General features: G+C 41.9%; 2 protein-coding genes across 2 annotated transcripts; both read right to left on the bottom strand.

Annotated features, from left to right (window-relative positions):
- Nucleotides 1–975: 975 nt before the first annotated feature.
- Nucleotides 976–3,408, bottom strand: LOC125240970 (cytosol aminopeptidase-like). Its single transcript, XM_048149194.1, has one exon. The coding sequence runs from the start codon at nt 3,196–3,198 to the stop codon at nt 1,582–1,584; it is 1,617 nt and encodes a 538-aa protein (XP_048005151.1). The 5' UTR covers nt 3,199–3,408; the 3' UTR covers nt 976–1,581.
- On the bottom strand, nt 3,350–11,608 carry LOC125240969 (muscle M-line assembly protein unc-89). The gene is made up of 3 exons (XM_048149193.1): nt 11,477–11,608; nt 9,783–11,198; nt 3,350–5,359 (listed from the first exon to the last, which is right to left on the bottom strand). Exons 1-3 carry the CDS (start codon nt 11,544–11,546, stop codon nt 3,459–3,461), a joined length of 3,387 nt encoding a protein of 1,128 aa, XP_048005150.1. The 5' UTR covers nt 11,547–11,608; the 3' UTR covers nt 3,350–3,458.
- Between the last annotated feature and the right edge of the window lie 12,541 nt (nt 11,609–24,149).

Genomic DNA, 24,149 nt, shown 5'->3' with positions numbered 1-24,149 from the left:
TCAGTGTCTTGTCAGTGTCAGTTTGAACTGTCAGATTGCATACAAGTTTTTTTTAAGATTATGAATTTTTAAGACTGTCTGTGGGGAGCCTGATTCTTGTCTGCCTGTCAAGTGTCACTGTCAACAAATATGAGCTATGGAATGTAGACTATAAGGAGAGAAATCTGTCAAAGTAGAACAGTCGAAAATGACGTGTCAAACCTTTATGTACTTGCAATTGCAGCGCCACCTGGTTTTATATCTGCACTTCTGAAACTTAAAGCTTCCTCTCCTTACCTCTAATCTCCATACTACTAGCGATGATAAGTAAGTGACATCCCAACCGGAAGATTTTTTTGGTTATAGTGGCAGCTCTGAATAGTCTGACTCAGCTACGTAACGTCACTTCCCCTTTTAACTATTTTTAAGATTTTTTACTAAAAATAAGGAAAAAAAATATTAAAAAATATATTTTTGTGATCTACAGGCGTATATCTCGAAATGGTTTTCGATTTAGGGACATTGAAAATTTTGAAATGTTGTCAATTAGGCATAAAATCTGTCTAGAAATTTACTTTTTTCACATTCTGAATGTAGATTATCGCTTAAAGTTTATGTAATTAACACAATAACAATATTTCTATTGAAATTTCATGCTTAATCTTAATGAACGAATGCTTAATTAAAAATTATCGTCACGAAACTGACAGTGAGTTAATTTTTGTTAGCTACTTTCGCTAATTGGGGTGTCCCAAATTCTGAAAATGCCCTTAAACTTTATTCGTGTTTGGAGCTCGAACATACTCGTAGTCTTTTCTCTTGACTTTTCTATAGTATTTAGGTACCTATATGGAGATTAGATTTCTATTTCTACTTTTCATAGTACCTATGCACTGAAATGTCAATGAAAAGTTAAAAACATGACAAATTTGCGCATCATCGGGAATGTCCACGGAATGTCAGTCAACCAAAGTGGCTTTTGCAATGAAACAAAACTGGACTTCCATGTTTTATTAACTAAAAAAAACTTTTGTTTACTTATACATAAATTTCCACTTACGAGACAATCACGTAAAAGTCTTGAAAGTCGTTTGAAAATATTAAAATGTTTGTATAAATAAGTACCATTTTATTATAAAATCATGCTAATTCACATTCGCAAATTATTATTTTTACATGTATCTTTTCATGTTGAAAAGTTAATATCAAAAATTGAGTATTATTTTTCGCCTGATTATTGTTTTGCAATTATGATTTTACAACATGATTAAATTTGAAAGAATGTGTTTTGATACACTTTATATGTATAAGTACAATTTCCTTTTTATTACTATGTTTTTACGGGTTGAAAATAATATTTTACGTCACTTGTTGTCCAGGTTTTTAAGGGTTGCCCTTAATACCTACAATAATTTACATACCTATTTAAGTAGTATTTAAAATGACCAAGTACACATTTTTCTGGTTCCCCATACCATTTGTTTTAACAAACTGTTAGTTTTGCCGACGAGCCTACAGACATATGAAAATATTTTCCATTAGTATCGAATGCACATAACAATATTGAATGCGAGTCATTTTGTATTATATATTTCAAATCTCCTATAGTTCGCCGCTAGCACATAATCTTAGCTGAAGAAGGTCGATAATGGTCCTGGTGGGGCGGCCCGTCATGCCGCGGCGCAGGTACTTGAAGTCGCGGCCCTTAGTGTAGGTGACGTTGTAGGTGTCGAGGTGCACCCACTTGCCGTCGCACACGAACTGCCGCAGGAACGCGGCGCAGTTGGGAGAGTCGCCGAAGAAGTGTCGCGCCGTGTTCGCCAGATCCGTCTCCTGCACGTCGCTTATTCGGTCCGCGTAGAAGTTCCACAGCGGCATCCGCCATATCCTATCGCCGGTCCTGCTCCCGGCTACCTCGAAGTCGCGGAACAAATCTTCAGAGTTCGAGTAACATGCGCAAGCCGCGTTTCCGAGCGCGTGCTCCAATTCTTCCGACATTGTGCCCACGTCGACTATATATTCTGGCCAATAATTCCTGGCGTACGCCAGGCTGTCCGCGATGAGCAGTCTTCCCTCCCGTGCCGGCATACGAATCTTCACACTCTTTTCGTGAGCGTTGGAAATGACGTCTCCGAATTTCGGACTCATGCAATTCGGCATCATCTCGCAAAGCGGTAGTATCCCTCTGATGTTGATGGGTAGTTTCAACAAAGCGGCCGCGCGAACGATCGCCACGACGCACGCCGCCCCGGCCATGTCGCCTTTCATATAACGAAGGTGCTCTCTCGATCTTAACTGTATACCGCCGCTGTCGAACGTCACTCCTTTGCCTATGAACACCACCGGCTGCTTACATGGGTTGCCGCCGAAATATCCGACCTCCACGTAGAGTGGCGGTTGCACAGAGGAATGGCTCAGGGCGACAAATCCGCCCATCTCGTGAGCGGAAGCCCATCCTCGCGTCTTCACGTGCACGTTTATATCTAGCTCGCACAGAAGATCGACGACTAATTTGGCAAAAGATGTCGGGTTTAGGACATTTGCCGGCAACTCTTCTAAATATCTAGCCAAATTTTGGGAATCTGCCTTAATTCTCCCTATTTCCCAACCTTCGAAGTCGCAATCGTCGTAGAGGTGTAGTTTGATTTTACCATGAGTACCGAAAGTTCGTGCCCTGTACCCGGTGAACTGCCAGACGGCCAGCTCGGCGCCCTCGGCCGCCGCCTCCGCGTTGCCGAAAGACTCCACGTCGATGTGGGCGGGGTTAAGTTCCTGCAGCGCGCGGGCACCGACGCCGGCGGCGGTGCGGATGGCCTCCTTGTGTTCATCCAGCCGTTCTACGGTATTGTAAGTGTAGCATTCCGTTCCGAGCCCTGCGACGGCCACGAAAGCATATTTAGGGTCCACGTCAAAAAATACCCTTGCCTCACCGAGCTTGGGGATGGGGGACAGCTCCAGCAGCTTCCACAGTTTGCCGCCGTTGTCCTTGTTGTACTTGGCGGCGGCGGCGGTGAGGATGGCGCGTTCGCCGGCCACGTGCTCGTTGTAGTACACGCCCAGCACGAGCCCGCGGTCTCGCTTCACGCACGCTTTAGGGTCGATCACCTTCCGCTCCGGCATGGCATTCTTGCAGTCGTTCAATGGTATCCGGAATTGCGATATGTATCTGGCGCATTTTGTTACAACTGAAGAGGTATGGGGGATCTTGATATTTAACATGGTAAATTTTGATATTGAATTTGAAAAAAACTTACATGAATGTTACAAAAAATTCTATTGTGACATGCATGGCCGTCTGGTTTTGATATTTTTTCTCCACTTACTTTTTAAGAATACGAATATTCGCCCATACTGGTAATTAAACTTGAAATAAGTTTAGGTGTATATTACATTTATAATAAGTAAATCACAATTTCACACAACACACTGTTTTCACATTACAATCAGATTATCGCACATAATGTCTTTTCATGGAACGGTCAAGAAGTTTTTTTCTTGAGCCAGCTGGGAGTGTGGGTCCGCACCCACTCGGGGATGTCGGACAGGATCGTCTCTTGCAGCTGTCGGTAGATGATCAGTATGAGGAATGGGATAGCCAGCCTCTCGTCCTTGAAGAAGTAGACCCAGAAAGCCAGCATCAGTAGGCACACGTCCACCATGTAATCTATCGCGGATCTCACGTTTACTTTGGCCTGTTCTTCCAGTTCCTGGTAATCAATAGGTATTACGATCGTGGCTCGTTCTGTTGTCTTAAGAATAATTTGTTGAGTATATTTCTCTGGAGGTTCGTTTTGTTTATTGTCCGATTTTGAAGGGGCAGCTTTTTCTCGCTTTACCACCTTTGGGTTAGTTTTAACCTCCGTTTGATTAGCTTGTTTCGATTTAGGCTGTTTGGAAACGGAGTTACCGATTTTACTTTTATCTACTATTTGTTTCTTACCTGTGGTTTTATTAGCTGCAGATTTCGTCTGCTTCACTAGTTTCTTCTGTTCAGCTGCCTTCTCTCTCTTTTCTTCTTGCTCTTCTGCGACATGTTTAAGATCTTCTGTATTTAGATAGAGTGGAGTAGACGGCTTTTTAGCGCTTTTATATTCTCTAACTATGTTATCGTAATATTCAATAACAGTTCTACCTTCTTCTGTGATTTCATCTTTTTTCTTTTCTACTTTATTGGTTACCTTTGGCTTTTCATTCACTTCCTTCTCTTCAGGTGGTTTCTCAGGTTCTTTCTTTTGTAATATTTTCGGGAAGGAAAATGAAGGTTTTTGAACAGGCATTTTTGTGATTTTCTTGAATAGATTCATTTTTTCGTCTTGTTTAGGCTTTTCAAAAACATCTGCCTTAGTATCAATCTTATCCTTGCCTTTTGTTGTTACTTTTTCTTCCTGTTGTGTTTGCATAGGTATTGGTTCCGGGGATAATGGCCTATCTTCCATTTCATATTTTTCTGTAGGTTCACTTTTAACTTTTTCTTCTGGTATTTCAGTACTAAACAAACGTTTCTCATCTGTCTTTGTCTGGGGCCCAAAGGTGTGTTTTTCCGCTACCTTTGGTTGCGATCCAAATAACTGCTTTTCATCAAGCTTACTTTGTGGTCCGAATGTATGTTTCTCTTCTATTTTTGGCTGTGGTTTGGGTATATGCTTTTCCACTGGTTTCAACCAATTTGGCGTAGGTTTAACTTCCTGTACAACTTCTCTTCGTTTAAGTATAGGCTTTGGTACGAAATTAGGATCAGGGAGAGGCAAAGGTTTTAAGACTTCTCTTTCGGATTCGTCCTCCTCTTCTTCATCAAGATATTCTTTTGACGGGGAGGGTCGCGTAATTTTATCCCGAGGATGGTACGTGTCCTCCTCGTTCGAATACTGGCTTCTTCTGTCCATTTCACCATTAAGACTACCCTCGTCGGAGAACTCAGCATCCGAGGAGACCGTGCTGGCCGTGTAGTCTTCGTCAAACGACATGTTCTGCCACTTGTTCATCGACGATTCGGAGTCGTTGGAAGCTTGACGAGAGCTGAACTTGTACTCCTTGTTCTCGACCGAGTCGGTTTTAATGTATATTTGCGGCGGATTCATCTTCGGTTCCTCTAATACTGGTTGTTCTTCGATTGGTCGGATGTCGCTCGTGTCGTGTGTAGGGTACGGAATGTGTGTGTTTTGGCTGTTTTGTTTTTGGTTCTTGGTCTGTTCTTCTTTCATGGCGACGGCCTTGTAGAAGCGGGCCATGGCGCGCTCGTGCAGGAGCTCGGTGGAGCTGACGGCGTTGCGCAGCGCCTTGAAGGGCAGGATGGCGCGCGAGCTCAGCTCGGGTGCCGACAGCGACAGCGGCGGCGGCGACAACGCGTCCTCTAACTCCAGTTGGAACGACTTTCTTTTCTCTGAAAAGAAGAAACAACTCGTGTTTAATTTCACCGAAGCCTTTTAGCATATGTACCTAAACCACCTCATCGAAGTTTAACAACAAGCATTAGCATTAGCGAGCTTGTTCTAAGTAGGTATATGTGCGCTTGGCGCAGATTATCTTTACCCCAACACCGCGTCCATTGTATTTGGCTCTGGCAGCCATAATTGTCTCTGTGTATTTCCCGACGTTAGTAAATTCGCTGCAGCAAACTCTCAAACAATATTCGCAAAAGCTGTGGCGTGGTTTACGACTAACTACAGAATATGTACGCTTATAACAGAGCGGGCGGTCGGAGTTAACTTGACGACGTGTCTATTTATAATTTGGAATCTAATTCTGTCATCAAACAGATATAAAACTTATTCGTAAGATGATTTTTGGTACAGTTTAGATGTTGTAGTCTGATTTTTCCAATTCAATAGTCGTGTTGGTGCAGTAATAGGGGTGCCGCATACCTTTGAGGCGAGCGCCGCCTCCCGGCTATGATAACCTGTCATTGATAGCAAGTCTATTGTGCGCTGTAGGCGCCTAATGAAAGCAGCTTGTGCATTTGACGTTGCAATTTCGCTTGATGCCAATTTACAATTCGCTTTGCAAATTTGGAAAGTTTATTTGAAGATGATGCAGATATGCGTTCTTTTTACATCCTGCCGTGTAACGCCAACAGGTACATCAGAGCAGCCAAATGGTACTTACATCACAAATTAGTAACAGAATTTGCTTCTAATTTTGAGTTTGAGTTCGTAGGTATTCAGGCGGCCTAGTCAGGATGGTATAGGCTTGCACTTATGATAACGAACGAAAGAAATATTTTTGTCCCATTTTTTTATAGGAATGTAGTCTTTCCCTATAGACGTTAATCATGTAATTATATATTGTTCATTTAGCACCATCCTAACACAATAGCATACTGTACAGACAGCTGGTTAGGTCCACACATCCGAAATATTTAACGAGTATTGAGTCTTCTTGCTTTAAATACATATACATTTTTCTACTTGTCTGTCTACCTACTTCTGTACCTCGTAGAATTTGGAGAAGTTAATGACCATCATATGTTGGTTTTACCCTATTGGGTATAGTGATTCCGTTATTATGGTTATCCTTCTATACTCTATACCTGTGTGTGTGTGAAATGAAATAGATAGGAGAATAAATATAGCGTGGAGAAGATATTGGTCGCAGAAGGAAGTCCTAAAAGGAAATTACAGTCTGAACCTCAAGAAGACCATTATGGACTCATGTATCCTACCCTCCTTAACATACGGAAGCCAAACTTGGACATATACTAATAAGATCAAAAATAAAATACTATCATGCCAGCATGCTATGGAAAGAAGCATCTTAAAATTAAGAAGAATAGACAAAACACGAAACGCAAACATACGCAACAAAACAAAAATTAAAGACGCACTAAAACACGCCATGTCACTGAAATGGAAATGGGCAGGCCAGATAGCGAGACACCAGGACAACAGATGGACTTTGCTATCAACGAAGTGGCTTGGTCCCGCAGGAAAAAGACGAGATGGACGTCAAAAGGCAAGATGGGTCGACGATGTTGTAAAAACAGCTGGTAAAAATTGGATAACCACAGCCCAAGACAGACAAACATGGAAAAAGATGGAGGAGGCTTTCTACCCGAAAGGGGCCATACAATAATATAAATACATATAAACATTCAAATACGCAATTTGACTACTCGGTGTTTGCGTGTTATGTATATTGATTGGTGAAGTTTTAGTGCTCCGGTGCATATACTATACTGAAATATTAAAAATAATGCCTAGAAAACCAATAAAGTTGTTAAAATATGGATTAAGACGGTAATATTCCATGTAAAAAACAGTCGCCAAACGGTCACCAAACGGTCGACAAACGGTCGCAAAATGGTCGCAGCGTACACGCGTGACCGAAAGCTATTTTCAAAATGGCTTAATTCTTGCATTAATTTTTTCCAGGTATCCTCAAACTTTATAAACAATTAAATATGCCGTCGTACTCAGTTGCCCTCACTAAAGAAGATAAAAAAAAATGTAACGTGCGTACCGAGCTGCTGGGTTGTAAAGGATCGGGGATCATATTATTATGGTCTTCTATAGAGCAACTAGTATTTTGCGGCATTTCACAATTGACACTTGTTGAAGTAGTCGTCAATAATATTACTATCAACATTAATTTCAGCGATCTGTACTTCTTTTGTCAAGATTTTTGTATAGATAAGTGTCTACAAATTTGTAATGTTAAAGAGACATAAATAAAACGTAGTAGAGTAAATAATGTGTTTTTTTTTGTAACCCAAACAAAATACTTGTAGATACGAGTGCGGAAAAGAGGAAAATCGATACGAGTAGCGATAAATTAATACACGAACGAAGGGAGTGTTTTAAATCGACACGAGTTGTGAATGTCCTTTTCGCACGTGTATCGTATGACGATTTTCAGTACCTAAATCTGAGCTAAGAGTTTCGGCCAGACAAGAAATGAATCATTGCTTGATTTGCTCGCACTACTGCGTGTAAAAAGCAGCATCTGTACTGAAAAAACTATCATTGCGCAACAGAAATTCTATTAATATCACAGTAAATACTCTATTTCATTTGATTCCTACTTTTATTGTGTAAAGCAACACTGCACTTCATTTTTATCAATAAGAATTAAAAATTATATATTTAATACATTAAGTAACTATAAAGTGCTTATCTATTTGTATTATCATTCTGCACTTTTCTTAACTTTCCCACATTTCTATAAAATGTCGAAGAGTGCTTAAATGGTCGTCGTCGTTTATTATTATTTAATTCGCTCATATTTAAATGATTCAAAGCAACCAGTCCACAACTTCACAAGAAAGTTTGAGAAACCTTCGTATTTCAGATTGTCATTTGCGGTTACAGTGGTTTAGGAGCAGTTCGGTAATCAGACCTACACATGTGTGTACAAATTCTGTCAATGTCACTGTCAGAAACCGTTCTGACAGTGACAATGACAGCCACAAATTCGTCCACATGTTGTTACCGTTATGTGTGCAAACGTCGACTAATAAAGTGTCGTTAAAAGTCATTCTGACAGTGACATTGACAGCCACAAATTCGTACACATTTTGTTACCGTAACGAGTGCACACGACGACTACATTTTGTTATTGTAACAATACGGTCGCATTGTTTGCACGACGTTACCACGCGTTATGTCACATTTGACAGTTAGTTACTGATTTGAAGATTTTGTGACTGAAATGGTTGTATGGGATAACATGTATGGAAAATAAAAAAAGCTATAATAATAAATACTCTATACCTATCTATATAATTCGTTGCATAAAAGTACGGGATCTTGTTTTATTAACCCCCGACGCAAAAACGACGGGGTGTTATAAGTTTGACGTATCTGTTTGTTTGTTTGTTTGTCTGTGTGTGTCTGTCTGTCTGTGGCATCGTATCTCCCGAACGGATAAACAGATTTAGTTTCTTTTTTTGTTTGAAAGCTGAATTAGTCGGGAGTGTTGTTAGCCATGTTTCATGACAATAAGTCCACTATGTCGGGGGATTTATCAAAAAATTAGTTTTGTGGTTAGGTTATTCTATTTTATTTAGATTTTTCGATTTTTGGGCAGGAGAAGGGTATTTAGTAACATTCTTGAATGCAGTTATTGTTTGTTTTCAAAAATAAAGGAATGTTTATTTTATGTGGAATTTGCTTTCTGCGTTATTTAGGTAAGAGTAAGTATATTTTTCATCCAAAATGTAGTAGATATATTATCTTTTGCTGGGAACATTTGTAGGAGACTTTTGATCCATTCGACACTCTTGATCGTCATCAACTTCTCCACATTCTACGGAAAAAGCGTATAAATACCTATATGATATCAGAAGAAGGTAATAAAAGTAAGCATACTATACATAATGGTACGTAGGTACTCTTATTTCCTTCAACGTGACCCAACCAGCATAATGTCGGAATAAGAAGCTTGCAAAATAAATAAAAATGTTACGAGCGCTTCATAAAAGCGTTCTTAAACGCTAACATTTTACAGGACGCTTTTACTTTTAGAAAAAGCTCCTTGAATGGCTGCGTCTCGTTAAAAGGTACAAAAAAAACTTCCTGTAATATCATCATGCTCAAAAGGCAAATTGACGCTCTGGGAGATATTGGTTATTATACAAGTTAATAAAGCTCGTTCAAATATTTGAGAAGGAGCGCGCCTTTCCCCCGTTTTGAAGCACGCTAGGGTGTCTTGAAGGGGCAGCAAGTAACAAGGCAAGTGCTGCGGGGGCGGTCGAGTGGCCCGTTACCTCCCCTATTGTCGCTCGAGCGTAGCCTCATAATGCTGACTGCTTTCACATGTAGCTGTTGAAAGTTTGTATTTAATTATATAGACAATTGAATAGTGCTCACCGGTTTTGTCGCCCTCCTTCTTGTCGGGGTATAGTACAAGCATGAATTCGTTGCTACCGGTGGGATCCTTGTCAGGCGTAACAGCGCGGCGTTTAGGCTGCGGAGAAGGCGGCGCGGCTTGCGCGCGCTTGCGACGCGGCGCCGGTGACACCGACGCTGTCTCGCCGTCCTCGCGCGTCAGCACCTGGTTGATGATGCGGGACTCCACCGCCAGGAACTCCATGTCGACCGAGCGGCCCGGGATCCGCACCGGCGCTGACTCCGCGCTGGGCAAACTCATACCATACGGACTCTCTGCTTTCACGCGAAAACGGTACTCGCTGCCTTCAATTAGGTCAAAAAGAGTCACGTTTGTCTTGCGACTGGTCGTCGCCTTCAGCCATACATTCCAACCGCCTCGGTAGTACTCGACGACGTAGTTGCCTATGCGGCAGCCGCCGTCGTCCTCGGGGGGCTCCCAGTCGAGCGTGACGGACTTGTCCACTTGTCGAGTGACGGTCACGCGGCGCGGCGGGTCCGGCGGTGCCGTGATGGTCACCAGGAACGCGGCCGTGTCCTCGCCGATTATGTTGCTCGCGTGAACTTGGTATTCTCCGCGGTCGCTCCTGCGTGCGGAGTGTATTTTCAACATCGAAAATTTGGGCGTATTCGTGATCTCCACCCGATCGTCCACCACGATCGGCTGGCCGTCGTGACGCCACTCCACGGTCGGTGTCGGTTTCCCGACTATAGACATTTTCAGATACACCGTTTCGTTTATTTCGTAAAGCAGACCGTCCTCGTATTGGCGGGGGTAGCGCAGCTTCGGCGCCGCCTCGAGCGCCAGCCGCGCCTTGCTGACCGCGTGCCCTGCGCGGTTTGTTGCCGTGCACTTGATTTCGCCCTCGTCACTGGGCAGAGTCTGGTGGAATATAAGCACACTCGAAGACTCGGTCGTCGTGATCGCCGTTCGTCTACTACTGAATATTTCATAATCGTCTTTAAACCAGGAGACTGTGGGCGCGGGGATGCCCGAGAAGCTGACTCGGAATTCAGTTTTATCATTTTCGAGGGCGGTCACATCGGTCAGATGCTGGTAGAAAATGGGCGGTTCGTTATAAGGGCGGTCGGAACCGACGTTGAGAACGTCGGAGAGTTCGCTGTAGTCGGAGAGGCCGACGGCGTTGATGGCGGCGACGCGGAACTGGTACCGGTGCGGGGGCTCGAGGCCGGTGAGCACGAGCTCGGGGCGCGCGACGACGGGCGGCGCCGTGCGCACCCAGCCGGCCGAGCCCAGCCGGTTGCACTCCACCTGGTAGCCCTGCAGCGGCGCGCCACCGTCGTGCGCTGAAGCCGCCCAGCGCAGCGTGATCGCGTTCGGTTCATCATCGGACTGGATCGGGATGATATTCGGCTTTCCGGGCGCCGCCGGACGTCCTGAAACCACAACGCACACTGTTCAGTTAAGTAAGTATCGGCGCGTCAGCTCATCAGTCGGCGGTGCGGTGGCTTGGCATAAAACTCCTAACAAAATTAGACGCGTGATAATCGTTACATGAACCCGGACGGTGCGATTACGATTTGTTTTGTTGTGCCACGCTTTAGGAATCGCAGCGCGCACGGTTTATAAAAATAGAAATGAAGGTATGTGCTGTTAAGAACATGGGGCTGGGTGCGGGCGGGTTACCGCCTGTGGACGGGGTCGTTTTTGGTACCTGCTGACTTCCAGTGGACGTTTTTCCGGGGCTTGAGAGAGGGGTGTGAGGCGGAGTGTTGGTTGCCCATGGCGGCGGGCGCGCGCCGACACACTGAGCGCGGGCGCCGACTGCCCGCCCCGCGCGCGCGCCGCGGCGCGCTGGGAATAACTCTGCGCGCGAGCGCCCGGATGCGATCTTGATCTGTTTGATCGATGCCTTTTCATTAACGACCGTTGCTGGGTTACGACCTTTGGCATCCGTCTGCTATAATCATAAATCTGCTCCCACTAAAGCGGTGCCAATGTTTTTATATGACTCTTATTTTAGCTAGCACCGCTTTCACTGTTCATTATTGATCGAATGTATAAGAGTATTTTGGATAAGGTAGATGTATCACTGACATTTTATGTGTCTGTGTGTATTTCTTATTACAATATTTTATTACAGCGCCTTCTGACGACGTTTGCTGAAACTATGACAACTTCGCAACTAGTGTTTAGTTTGTCGTTTCCTGTGGTTTTTTATAGATGGCAGCTGTGGCATGGATTTTCAGCTGATTGGTTGTTTCAGAAAATTCACTTTAATCCCGGTAGATGTCGGCTAACTTAACTTGTTGTTAGGCTAAACCCAAATATATCTATACATCTAATTGAGTGTGATTTAAACAAAAAATCAAGTCTATTAACTACAGGTTTTAATAGGAATTCTAATTACAGGTAAGGGTGAGTAAGCATTTACAGGGTTTAAAGATAAGTCAGGCCTTGGAGGGAAACTATATTAAATCTTTAAACTTATTCATTCATGAACTGCATTCAAGATATTCTAAAACTCGCTTGCCTCGGCTAGGACTAGAACTAAAATGAAACAAAAAAACACTCGCTATTTTACTATGCTAATCGATAGCATTATTTATTATTCAGGATAACATTTCTCTAATAAACATAGGGTTTTAAAAATAAATAAAAATGATTGTGAAATCTAAAATTAACTTCCTTTTACTATCACTTTACACCGTATCTATAGCGAATTTTAGAAAAGATGCAGTTGTGTTTTTTTACATATAAAGTAATGTCTTCTGTAAGTAAAATGAGTTAGCATAAGGATTTAAGGTAGTTTCGCTCCAGGGCTTGACTTATCTTTCCAGTTTCCATCCTGTATAATTCAGCCTCTAATTACTTGAAAAAAGTAAAAACAGTACGTCCAGCCGACGTATTATGCTTCCATTTTTATCACTTATCCACGTGGATAAGACACCTGTCACTCTCACACTGACATACTTGCCAAAGCGTGACGGATGCTTTATCCACATAGATAAGTGATCAAATTGGAAGCATAATACTCCGCGCGCCGGCGGGGGTGCTATTTGATTTAAAAGACAAGTCAAATAGATACCTTGCAGCATATTCATTAATGGCACAAGCTGTAGGAAATAATTGAATTAATGTACAGTCAACAACACAGCTGTGTATACAAAGTGCCATAAATATGTATACAGAACTTTATTACCTGTACATAAAGGTGTGTATACATATTTTTGGCACTTTGTCTGTATACACAGCTGTGTTGTTGACTGTACCACTGTATTCGTCAGTGAGACTTTAAAATGCCGTTTTCGTTTTGCTAAATTGTGTAATATTTTTAGACAAAATACATATATCAAAATAATGATAATATTTCTGACCGTTCGATAGGGAAGTCTATAATATACTGCCAACCCGAGACAAACTACATAAATGGTATTATAAATATTATAGGACATTCTTACACAGATTGTCTGAGTCCCACGGTAAACTCAAGAAGGCTTGTGTTGTGGGTACTCAGAAAACGATATATCTTATACAGTATGTAAACTAACGAAAACCATTTACTGTAACCCGTAAATGTCCAGGTGATACTGAGAAACTTTTACTATGGGACCAACACCCAAAACGCGAAATAAAAATTTACTCTCCCATAGGAAATACTTACTATAAAATAAAACTACCTATGAAACTGTCAGAAGATATTTTCGTGATTTCGGGGTTGATCCCATAGTAAAAGTTTCTCAGTATCACCTGGACATTTACGGGTTACAGTAAATGGTTTTCGTTAGTTTACATACTGTATACATAGAAAAACATTCATGACTCGGGAACAAATATCTGTGCTCATCACACAAATAAATGTCCTTACCGGGATTCGAACCCGGGACCGCGGCTTAGCAGACAGGGTCACTACCCGCTTGGCCGCCATGGCCAGACCGGTCGTCAAAAAATAGTTGCTATTTACATGGCTATTTGTAACCTACTAAACCATAAGAGAGCTGTCACTAAGCTTCATGTAGGTGTAATATTTTCCCGCTGTCGTTTAGCGTCCAAAAATAGTGATGTTTCAGTGATCGGATTGGCGTTCTTTCGTCCATGAATAAGAGCTCGCCTACGCCGCGCCGCGTGAGCAATGTAAGCATGAGCTACACCGTAATCCGTGCACCGCCCACGAGGCGTAAGCACTTCTACGATATCAAAAAGTCACTCTATGATAACTATAATACAAAATTTAAAAAAAAAAAACGATATAGTGGACCGATTTCCATCTAACAAGGCTCAGAACACTCCCGACTAATTCAGCTTTCAAACAAAAAAAAACGAAATCTAAATCGGTTCATACGTTCGAAAGCTACAATGCCACAGGCAGACCCCCACAGATACCCCGTCGTTTTTGCGTCGGGGGTTAAAAAGAAACTCGTATGTGATTCCGGCATTCTAAAGCAACACAGCAGTGTAAACAGAGTTCACTAAAACTTAAACCATTATGCCTTAAGACTATACAGGAGAGGTCAATTCTCGATACAAACGCTCTTGACTATTTCCTCCCTTGTTTTTGAAGATAGAGCCATGATTTTTTCAACACAGATTATAATAATTTTTATCTGTGTCGGACCGTTTTGATTTTTTTGATATTCTTATTTTTAAAGACGCTAGAGCCCATCAAAAATTTACAAAAACGGTGTTATTGATTATGGCGTAAAAAAGGTGTAATCAAAATTAGTGACAATTAGCCAAAAAAACTAAACGGTCTGACACAGATTACTTCATTGTTATTCAAATTCTCAAATTTGACTAAGTTTTGAAGGTGGAAACAGTCGAGCGGGACCTCGATTTTTAAAGATTTTTTCGCAATATCTTTTAACTGAGTTGTTCTTAATGGACATTTTTTTTTTCGATAAATCTAGTTAATACACTAGTATATTAAACTAGAATTCCCAAATTGAAAGGGGGGCTCCTTTCCATTTTAGAATTTTCGCTCCTGTAGCGTCTTAAGAAAACAAATAACAAAGATTCGGTTTTGTTTGGCAACGCTCGTGGTTTGGAGTGCTTCTGATAGATGTATGAAAACTTTAGGAAACTTTCTGAAGCCGCCTAGGTAACGTTTGTGATTATTGAAGTGGTGGGTATTTTGAGGTCAAAGGGTTCAGAGTACCTGTTTTAAGGTCTATTCAAGGCTAAAGAGGAATTTAAATTTTGAAAAAACCCCCGACCGCGACATAGTAGACCGATTTTCATGAAACATATATGGCTCCCGACCATGGCTCACTCCCGACTAACTCAACTTTCAGACAAAAAAACAAAATCTAAATCGGTTCATCCGTTCGGGAGCTACGATGCCACAGACAGACACACACACAGACAGGCAGACAGACAAACAGACAGACAGACACGTCAAACTTATAACACCCCGTCGTTTTTGTTTTTGCTTAAAGGTAAAGATCATTTAGCTTAGATTATTTGTTCTACTCGTAGCACGTAAAGATTCCCAGATTCATTTTTAACTAAAATGAAATCGATTGAATGTGAAGTTTCACCTTTTATTTTCTTTGCCCTATCGGTAACTAGAATGTTACAAGAATGAAAGGCTATTTTTTTCTGTAACTGTGCGCTGCCTTGCCCTGGAGCGGAAATCTCATAATTCTAAGAACAAATTAAATTATTTTCATAGAGAATATTTTAACTTGTATTTTTTAAGTAGTAACACTACTATTATGTTTTGTTTTTGTTGTTTGTTTGTTTTGTATTTAATGTTTATAACATAATAGTAATGTTACTACTTAAAAAATACAAGTTAAAATATTTTCTATGAAAATAATTTAATTTGTTCTTAGAGTATGAATGGCAGCGCCATCTCTCTTCGCTAGCTTGTAATCACCTGAGTTGATTCAGCTAGGAGGTCGAACCACACTGTTCTACCTCAGGGATGGCAGAGGGCGCCACGTGCCTTCGGGAATGTCATATACTTGGAAATTTCGACCCTTGCTTTCGTGCACCGATGACCGAGTGGTTTTCAGGCATTCGCCCGGTTAGCGGAGTACGCTGGTTCGATTCCAGCTCGGAACACTGGAGGCCTTGGTCACTTTTTCTTTGTATATGACATTTATTTAATGTTTAATCTCATAATTGGCAATTAACCTTATGTTTCCAAGAACATGCGATTTTTCTCAATTTATTCAACCATATAAAAATCTTTAGTATCGACCTTCGAGTTTGTCTTAGTTAATTATACAACGTGTTTTATTGTTTAGGATCTTTAGGGGAAGTGCAATTAATTTCTCTAAGAATCTTGTGTCTTCATGGTCGTATATTGACCAGAAAAGAAAAAATAGATAACTGTTCTGTCCTCCTGAGCTAAATGACAGCATTTCAAAAACAATTAAAATAAAACTTTGAGATACCGCATTCTACTTTAATACAGCATTAGTCAGGGCCGTATTATCCTTTATGTACACAAGGTTCTGGCCTAAACGCTCAAGGCAACCTGGCAATAGTTTTGAGATAAAAAAGGGTGTTTCAATCTCGAACACTGACGATCAAATATATGAAAGAGGCGCGTTCCTAGCACATATTCTAAGGTCGTGTAGGTGAACGCGTACCATGCTTGTCTGAGTGAGATATGACAGGCCGACTGCACGGGAAGCATGGTCGCGCGATAGACGATAAAATAGCAGGCCGTCCCTACCGCACTTACAAATAGTGCGATAGGGACGGCCTGATGTTTTATCATTTATCGCACGACCATAATTGCCTGCCAGGTCGCGATTTTGACAGGCGGTAACTGTGAGGTAACCGAGAGCGGCTGGGCGGCACTTTCAGCGGGGAGCGGGAGTGGCCATACTGTACAATAGTACTCTTTATTATACATACTGTGGTTTAGGTGTATGTTGAATGTCTTAAACTATACAAAACCTACAGGATCGGTCATTCAGACCAAGCCTAGATCAACGACCCATTCGTTTTACAAATCGAAGTGCCTTAGTTCACTAGGGCTGTAGTCTCGCGCCGACCTATATCGCGTTGGATCTGCGCCAGCGCACAAATACCGTGGACCACCGGCAATCGATTCAAGGTGACATTGTAATACACATTTTACTTTACCTGCTGATCCTTTTATTGTGAACGTTTCTATAAATTCACTGACATGACATCGTAGATTTTAATTATATGTATAAATAAGTAATAATTAAAAATAAATAACCTTTATTTCCCAAAAAGTTAGTATTTAAGTAATTAAATTAATGTGTATTTATTTTTAATTTTTTTATCTTTAGAATAAAGGCGAAGCAATGTAGGTATAGCAAGTTAGCAATGCCACCGTAACTCGCACCAAACGACTCCCTCGCGGGATAGTTTTCATCAGCATTCGTCAATTACGTGTACCATTATTACCAGGTGGCGTTGAAAAAGCTTTATGTTTTACCACACTTTTATAGTGAAGATATGTTTTTGTTATTATAATTTCGTTCAACCGAATACAATACAAATTCTTACTTATGTCGCATTGGCACGACGTTAGAAATGTATATACCTACTATAATTGGTAAATGAAAATAGTTAGGTATCAAATTATCATACACTCAAAAAAAAATACCAAGACCAAGTCCACCGGAACTACGGCCGAGCGGTGCTTCGATTCCCGGCTCTGTATCCGATACTCATACATATAAGGAAGGGTGGAAGTCAGGCCCGGGAGGGAAACTACCTTAAATCCTTATGCTGGCTCATTTTACTTACAGAAGACATTCCTATATTTAAAAAAATAAACAAACTGCATACAAAGATTTTTAATTTCGCTATGTATGTAAAATAAAGTTAATCTTAGATTTAACAATCATTTTTTAATAACAAATGTTTAAATAGTTATAATTTTGAAGTACAAAAAAAAACTTATTATTTATAAATAAATGTAGTGCCGAAGATGGCAAAAATAAGTACTAACCAATTTGATATAGAAAGGATGAGCTGAAATAATTACGATGCCTCTCCTACAACGTCACGCCACAATATTCTCACAGATGGCGTTAAACAAAAGATAAAAACTTACCTCGGAAAAATCAACAAAATTGTGTTTGACTAAAGAAAACGGAGTGGAGTCCCTCCGCGCGGCATAAGTGAAACTTCGTAACATAATTATGATAGCTGTTGGCAACAAGAAGAAAAATAATAAAAATAAAAATACAAAAAGTTTTGCATTTGCCGGGAATCGAACCTAGAAATATGACTAGCGTGAGGGCAAAAATGTACCATGAATGACACTGCACCACCGTGGTTTATACTACACGGTACGAATTTAAGTGTTATGTGCTGCCAACTTTCAAGTAGATTGAATTAGTGTGTTGGCGATGCATCGTAGTATTTAAAATAGTTGGGTTAGGGTTTTCTTGTGACCCTTAAAAGCGAAAATAGGAAACCCACTTCGCGGGCTAGCGTCGACACGTTTACAAAACAAAAATTGATAACTAAACAAAAATGGACGACGAGGGGCGAAGCACCCACAAGGGGGCTCGGGGGCGAAGCCCACCGTCAAAAAGCCAACGTAGTACGTATTGAAAAAAGTTAGGTTAGGGTCTTTTTTACGACCCTTAAGAGTGAAAATAAGGGGGGGCTCGGGGGGCGCAGCCCCCCGCAAAATAGAAAAACCAATTAAGTTTCCAAACTAAGTAAGGTTAGGGTTTTCTTGTGACCCTGAAAAGCGAAAATAGGCAACCCACTTCGCGGGCTAGCGTCGACACGCTTACATATCCAAAATTGATAAGAAAAACAAAATGGACCACGAGGGGCGAAGCATCCACAAGGGGGGCTCGGAGGGCGAAACCCCCCGCCAAAAATAAATACCACGTAGTACGTATTGAAAATAAGTTAGGTTAGGGTTTTCTTGCGAAGTTTAAGATCGAAAATAACGGGGGGCTCGGGGGGCGCAGCCCGCCGCAAAATAGAAATACCGATTAAGTATCCAAACTAAGTAAGGTTAAGGTGTTCTTGTGACCCTGAAAAGCGAAAATAGGCAACCCACTTCGCGGGCTAGCGTCGACACGCTTACAAATCCAAAATTGATAAGAAAAACAAAATGGACCACGAGGGGCGGAGCATCCACAAGGGGGGCTCGGGGGCGAAGCCCCCGCTAAAAAGAAATACCAACGTAGTACGTATTGAAAATAAGTTAGGTTAGGGTCTTTTTTACGACGCTTAAGAGCAAAGATAAGGGGGGGGGGGCTCGGGGGCGCAGCCCCCGCAAAAACGAAAGATCAATTAAGTATCCAAACTAAGTAAGGTTAAAGTTCTCTTGCGACCCTTCAGAGGGAAAATAAGGGGGGGCTCGGGGGGCGCAGCCCCCCGCAAAATAGTAATACCGATTAAGTATCCAAACAAAGTAAGGTTAGGGTTTTCTTGTGACCCTGAAAAGCGAAAATAGGCAGCTCAGTTTGCGGGCTAGCGTCGACACCCTTAGAAATCGAAAATTGATAACAAAACCAAAATGGACGACGAGGGCGAAGCACCCACAAGGGGGGCTCGGGGGCGAAGCCCCCCGCCAAAAATAAATACCACGTAGTACGTATTGAAAATAAGTTAGGTTAGGGTTTTCTTGCGAAGTTTAAGATCGAAAATAACGGGGGGCTCGGGGGGCGCAGCCCCCGCAAAATAGAAATACCGATTAAGTATCCAAACTTAGTAAGGTTAGGGTTTTCTTGTGACCCTGAATAGCGAAAATAGGCAGCCCAGTTCGCGGGCTAGCGTCGACACCTTTAGAAATCGAAAATTGATAACAAAACCAAAATGGACGACGAGGGCGAAGCACCCACAAGGGGGGCTCGGGGGGTGAAGCCCCCCGCCAAAAATAAATACCACGTAGTACGTATTGAAAATAAGTTAGGTTAGGGTTTTCTTGCGAAGTTTAAGATCGAAAATAACGGGGGGCTCGGAGGGGCGCAGCCCCTCGCAAAATAGAAATACCGATTAAGTATCCAAACTAAGTAAGGTTAGGGTGTTCTTGTGACCCTGAAAAGCGAAAATAGGCAAATCACTTCGCGGGCTAGCGTCGACACGCTTACAAATCCAAAATTGATAAGAAAAACAAAATGGACCACGAGGGGCGGAGCATCCACAAGGGGGGCTCGGGGGGCGAAGCCCCCGCTAAAAAGAAATACCAACGTAGTACGTATTGAAAATAAGTTAGGTTAGGGTCTTTTTTACGACGCTTAAGAGCAAAGATAAGGGGGGGGGGGCTCGGGGAGCGCAGCCCCCCGCAAAAACGAAAGATCAATTAAGTGTCCAAACTAAGTAAGGTTAAAGTTTTCTTGCGACCCTTAAGAGGGAAAATAAGGGGGGGCTCGGGGGCGCAGCCCCCGCAAAATAGTAATAGCGTTTAAGTATCCAAACTAAGTAAGGTTAGGGTTTTCTTGTGACCCTGAAAAGCGAAAATAGGCAGCCCAGTTCGCGGGCTAGCGTCGACACCCTTAGAAATCGAAAATTGATAACAAAACCAAAATGGACGACGAGGGCGAAGCACCCACAAGGGGGGCTCGGGGGGCGAAGCTCCCCGCCAAAAATAAATACCACGTAGTACGTATTGAAAATAAGTTAGGTTAGGGTTTTCTTGCGAAGTTTAAGATCGAAAATAACGGGGGGCTCGGGGGGCGCAGCGCCCCGCAAAATAGAAATACCGATTAAGTATCCAAACTAAGTAAGGTTAGGGTTTTCTTGTGACCCTGAAAAGCGAAAATAGGCAGCCCACTTCGCGGGCTAGCGTCGACACAATTGATAAATAAACCAAAATGGACGACGAGGGGCGAAGAAAGAAATACCAACGTTGTACGTATTGAAAAGAAGTTAGGGTTTTCTTGCGGCGAAACACCCACCCGGGAGGCTCGGGGGGGGGGGGGGGTTTGGTATCCCCACGAAATACCAACGTAATACCTATTGAAAATAAGTTAGTTTAAGGTTTTCTTGCGACGAACAAGAGTGAAAAAAGGGGGGGGTGGCTTGGGGGGCCCAGCTAAGTTAGGTTAGGATTTTCTTGTGACGCTTAGAAGCGAAAAGCCCACTTTGCGGGCTAGCGTCGACACGATTACAAAACAAAAGTTGATAAGAAAACCAAGGTCAGGATATGATGCTTGCCATTTTATCACTTATTTACGCGGATAAAGCATCCGTCACGTTGTGGCAAGTTAGTCAGTGTGAGATTGACATATGTGTTATCCACATTGATAAGTGATAAAAGTGCAAGCATTATATGTTAAGTAAATGCAGAAATTGCCGTTAAGGGCTTGAGTTGAGTGCCTATAGCGTACGAGTATATGTCGCTTGAAACTGTTGCTGTCATGAGGTCATGACTTGACTGCGATAATCACTAATTAGCTTTCAGTTTTGCGTTAGTTATATGTAGTTACCTTAAAAACTGCATATAATAATTAGTATTATAGATAATAATATATAGTTATATGTAAATTATATATACATGATAATAATGATAATGTAAGAGAGTAGAGACTGCTCGATCCCACAGTCAAACCGTGAAAACTGTTTTGTGGGACATTAGTTCTAATGTAAACTGTTTATTTGTGCGTTAATAAATAAATAGAATAAAAAATAATAATAATAACATAGCGAGTGTTTTTTATTTTATTTTGTTTAGTTAGTTCGAGTCCCGGCCGAGGCAAGCGAGTTTTAGAAAATCTTTGAATACAGTTTTGTTTCTTTTTAAAAATAAAGTAATGTCTTCTTTAAGTAAAATAAGCAAGCTTAAAGGTTTAAGTTAGTCCCTTCGGGCCCGACTTATCTTCCCACACTGTATATCCGACCCATGTCGTTTCAGCCGGCCTAACCGAATGGCAATCGTTGACGCCAGACGCCAATCGAAACGCAGTCGCGCTCTGCCGCGCGAATGCGGAAATAGATTTTATTTTATTTTATTTATTTACGTAATTACAAACATAAATCTCTAATTAATTTACATAGTATCGTTAAACCAATAAGGTTTGTCTCGATACCTATAGTGATAGAGATAGCAGTGGCGGGGCGTGAAAATTTTCGTTGGTAAAGCCGGAGGGGTTTTTGGAATCTGTTTTGTATGGACTTCTACAGATACTAGAGAATTTTAGGGAACCCGTTGGGAATCGAGTTGTATCGACGCTCCGCCACTGAGAGATAGCTACGCATCAAACACCTCAACGTAATGAAACTCATAGGTACCAGTGGCGGCTGGTGAAAAATTCTGCTAGGCAACACTGAGCACAAAAGAAACCTACCTTGACATTAGGTACTTTACTAGTAATCAATTTTAGGCAAGCCGGTGGGAATCGGCTTGTATGAACCAGCCGCTGCTGATAGGTACTGATGTGCCGACGGAAAGTTTCCAAAATTCTGAAATTTTCACATAGGGAAACTTCGGAAACATTCCATACTTTGTATGGACAATTGTATCGATGGAAACTTTCCATTTCATAAATTTAAATTCCCTTTATTTTTCGTGAGAGTTTCGTGAATTTTTCAAGAAATTTAAGATTTCTTGGAAAGTTTCCGCAACTTGCACATCATTACCCGCATGGTTTTCGTACAGTGTAATGAGCCCAAGCTACGAAAATATCGTGAACGTTTGTGCATTTGGCTACCAGCGCTGGTGTTCATATTTGACGTATCTTAACATCATCGGAAAGTTTGAATCGCGCAGTATGTCAGAGTCAAATTGGTGGTATAGTGCTACGTCGTAACCCGTAGCAGCTGTTTCCCTTGTACCTAACAATTCGCCGTAGCTTAAGGGCTCATTACACGGTGCGAAACCTCGCATGCGAGTTTCATTACATTGCGTGTTTCATTTTATTCTTGTGCTGAATTGTATGTAGACTCAACAGGCCGCACTATAACTGTAGGTAGTAGATTGTGTTACAAAGGAGCAAAGTTACTTACATCGAGGGCTTAAACTGAATGCTGAGCGTAGCGAGGGGTTCTAAAATAGAATCCTGAGCTTAGTGAGGGAATCAAGTGTTAACGCCCATGGTGGTAAATTATATTTACTTATCTTTTATCACCGCGTAAATCCATTTGCCACGGCTGATGGGAGCCTGGGGTCCGCTTTGACAACTAATCCCAAGATTTGGCGTAGGCACTAGTTTTACGAAAGCGACTGCCAACTGACCTTCCAACCCGAAGGGTAAAACTAGACCTTATTGGAATTAGTCCGGTTTCCTCACGATGTTTTCCTTCACAGAAAAACGACTGGCAAATATCAAATGACATCGCACATACACTCCGAAAAACTCATTGGTGCGAGCCGGGGTTCGAACCCGCGACCTCCGGAACGAAAGTCGCACGTACGTTACCGCTAGGCTACCAGCGCTTTTTTTCACGCTTAATTTAACCAATGTTGTTAAAATTATACTTAAAATAAACGTCTGTAAAATTCACAATTTGCAGTTCGCATCTGTAAAAGTTGCAAAACATTCAATAAAATACATATTTTGCGGCAGGCCATCGAATTACGTGTGGTTGTTTTAATTAAGTCCATTCTTACGAGTGAAGTTTCTTCCTCACGCCTAAAAAGTTGTATAGTCGTACGAACCACGTACTGACATACGGTTTTTTAGTTACCGGCCGTAAAATTGCGATTCGTCAGAATTAAATGAATATTTCATTAATTAGAGGTGGAAAATTGAAACGTGGAAATACGCGGTGCGATTGAAATATGCCGGCTAGTTAGGGCGCGGGAAAAGGGAGTGGGACCCAATTACTTGCTAGGGCGTGCATTGTTAATACAGAATATGGACACGTACATTTTCAACTTTTTGGAGATTTTTACTTGACTTTATTATTTCCTTTATTCATTTTAATTCTTAGGCTAGGATTTTTATAATATGAGTATAAAAGTAAAATACAAAACCACATACAAAACAATACAAAATATATAAACACATTATAAAAAACCTAACCTAGGGTGCCGCCAGCAGCGGGGCAGGGCCCAAGCTGCCGGTGGTTAGGGCTGCAGAGAGAGGAACCGTCGGACTATCCGCGCCGTGTCCAAAATCACCGCCTTCTGCATCTAGCCCTTGATCCATCCACCTAGCGAGAGTCTCTTAAGATGTTGGTCGAGACTCTTCTCTATGAGACCGTTCGCTGAAACGACTATCGGAACAATGATCGTTCAATATTATTATTATGAGCCTATTGTGTCCCACTGCTGGGCAAAGGCCTCCCCCTTCTTTCTCCATTCTTCTCGATCTTGAGCTAAAACTGGCCAGTCTGTCAAAAAGGAGTCCAAGTTATCCCGCCATCGCCGGCGAGGTCTGCCGGATCCTCTGTTCGACTCATGGGGCTCCCATTCCGTGGCTATCTTGGCCCACAAGTCATCAACTTCACAGTCAGTCAACTTGACAATAACACAGTATATTTAT

This window comes from Leguminivora glycinivorella, chromosome Z (genome assembly GCF_023078275.1).
Source record: "Leguminivora glycinivorella isolate SPB_JAAS2020 chromosome Z, LegGlyc_1.1, whole genome shotgun sequence".
In the NCBI taxonomy this organism is placed as follows: domain Eukaryota; kingdom Metazoa; phylum Arthropoda; class Insecta; order Lepidoptera; family Tortricidae; genus Leguminivora; species Leguminivora glycinivorella.
This window is presented reverse-complemented; position numbering and strand designations above follow the sequence as displayed.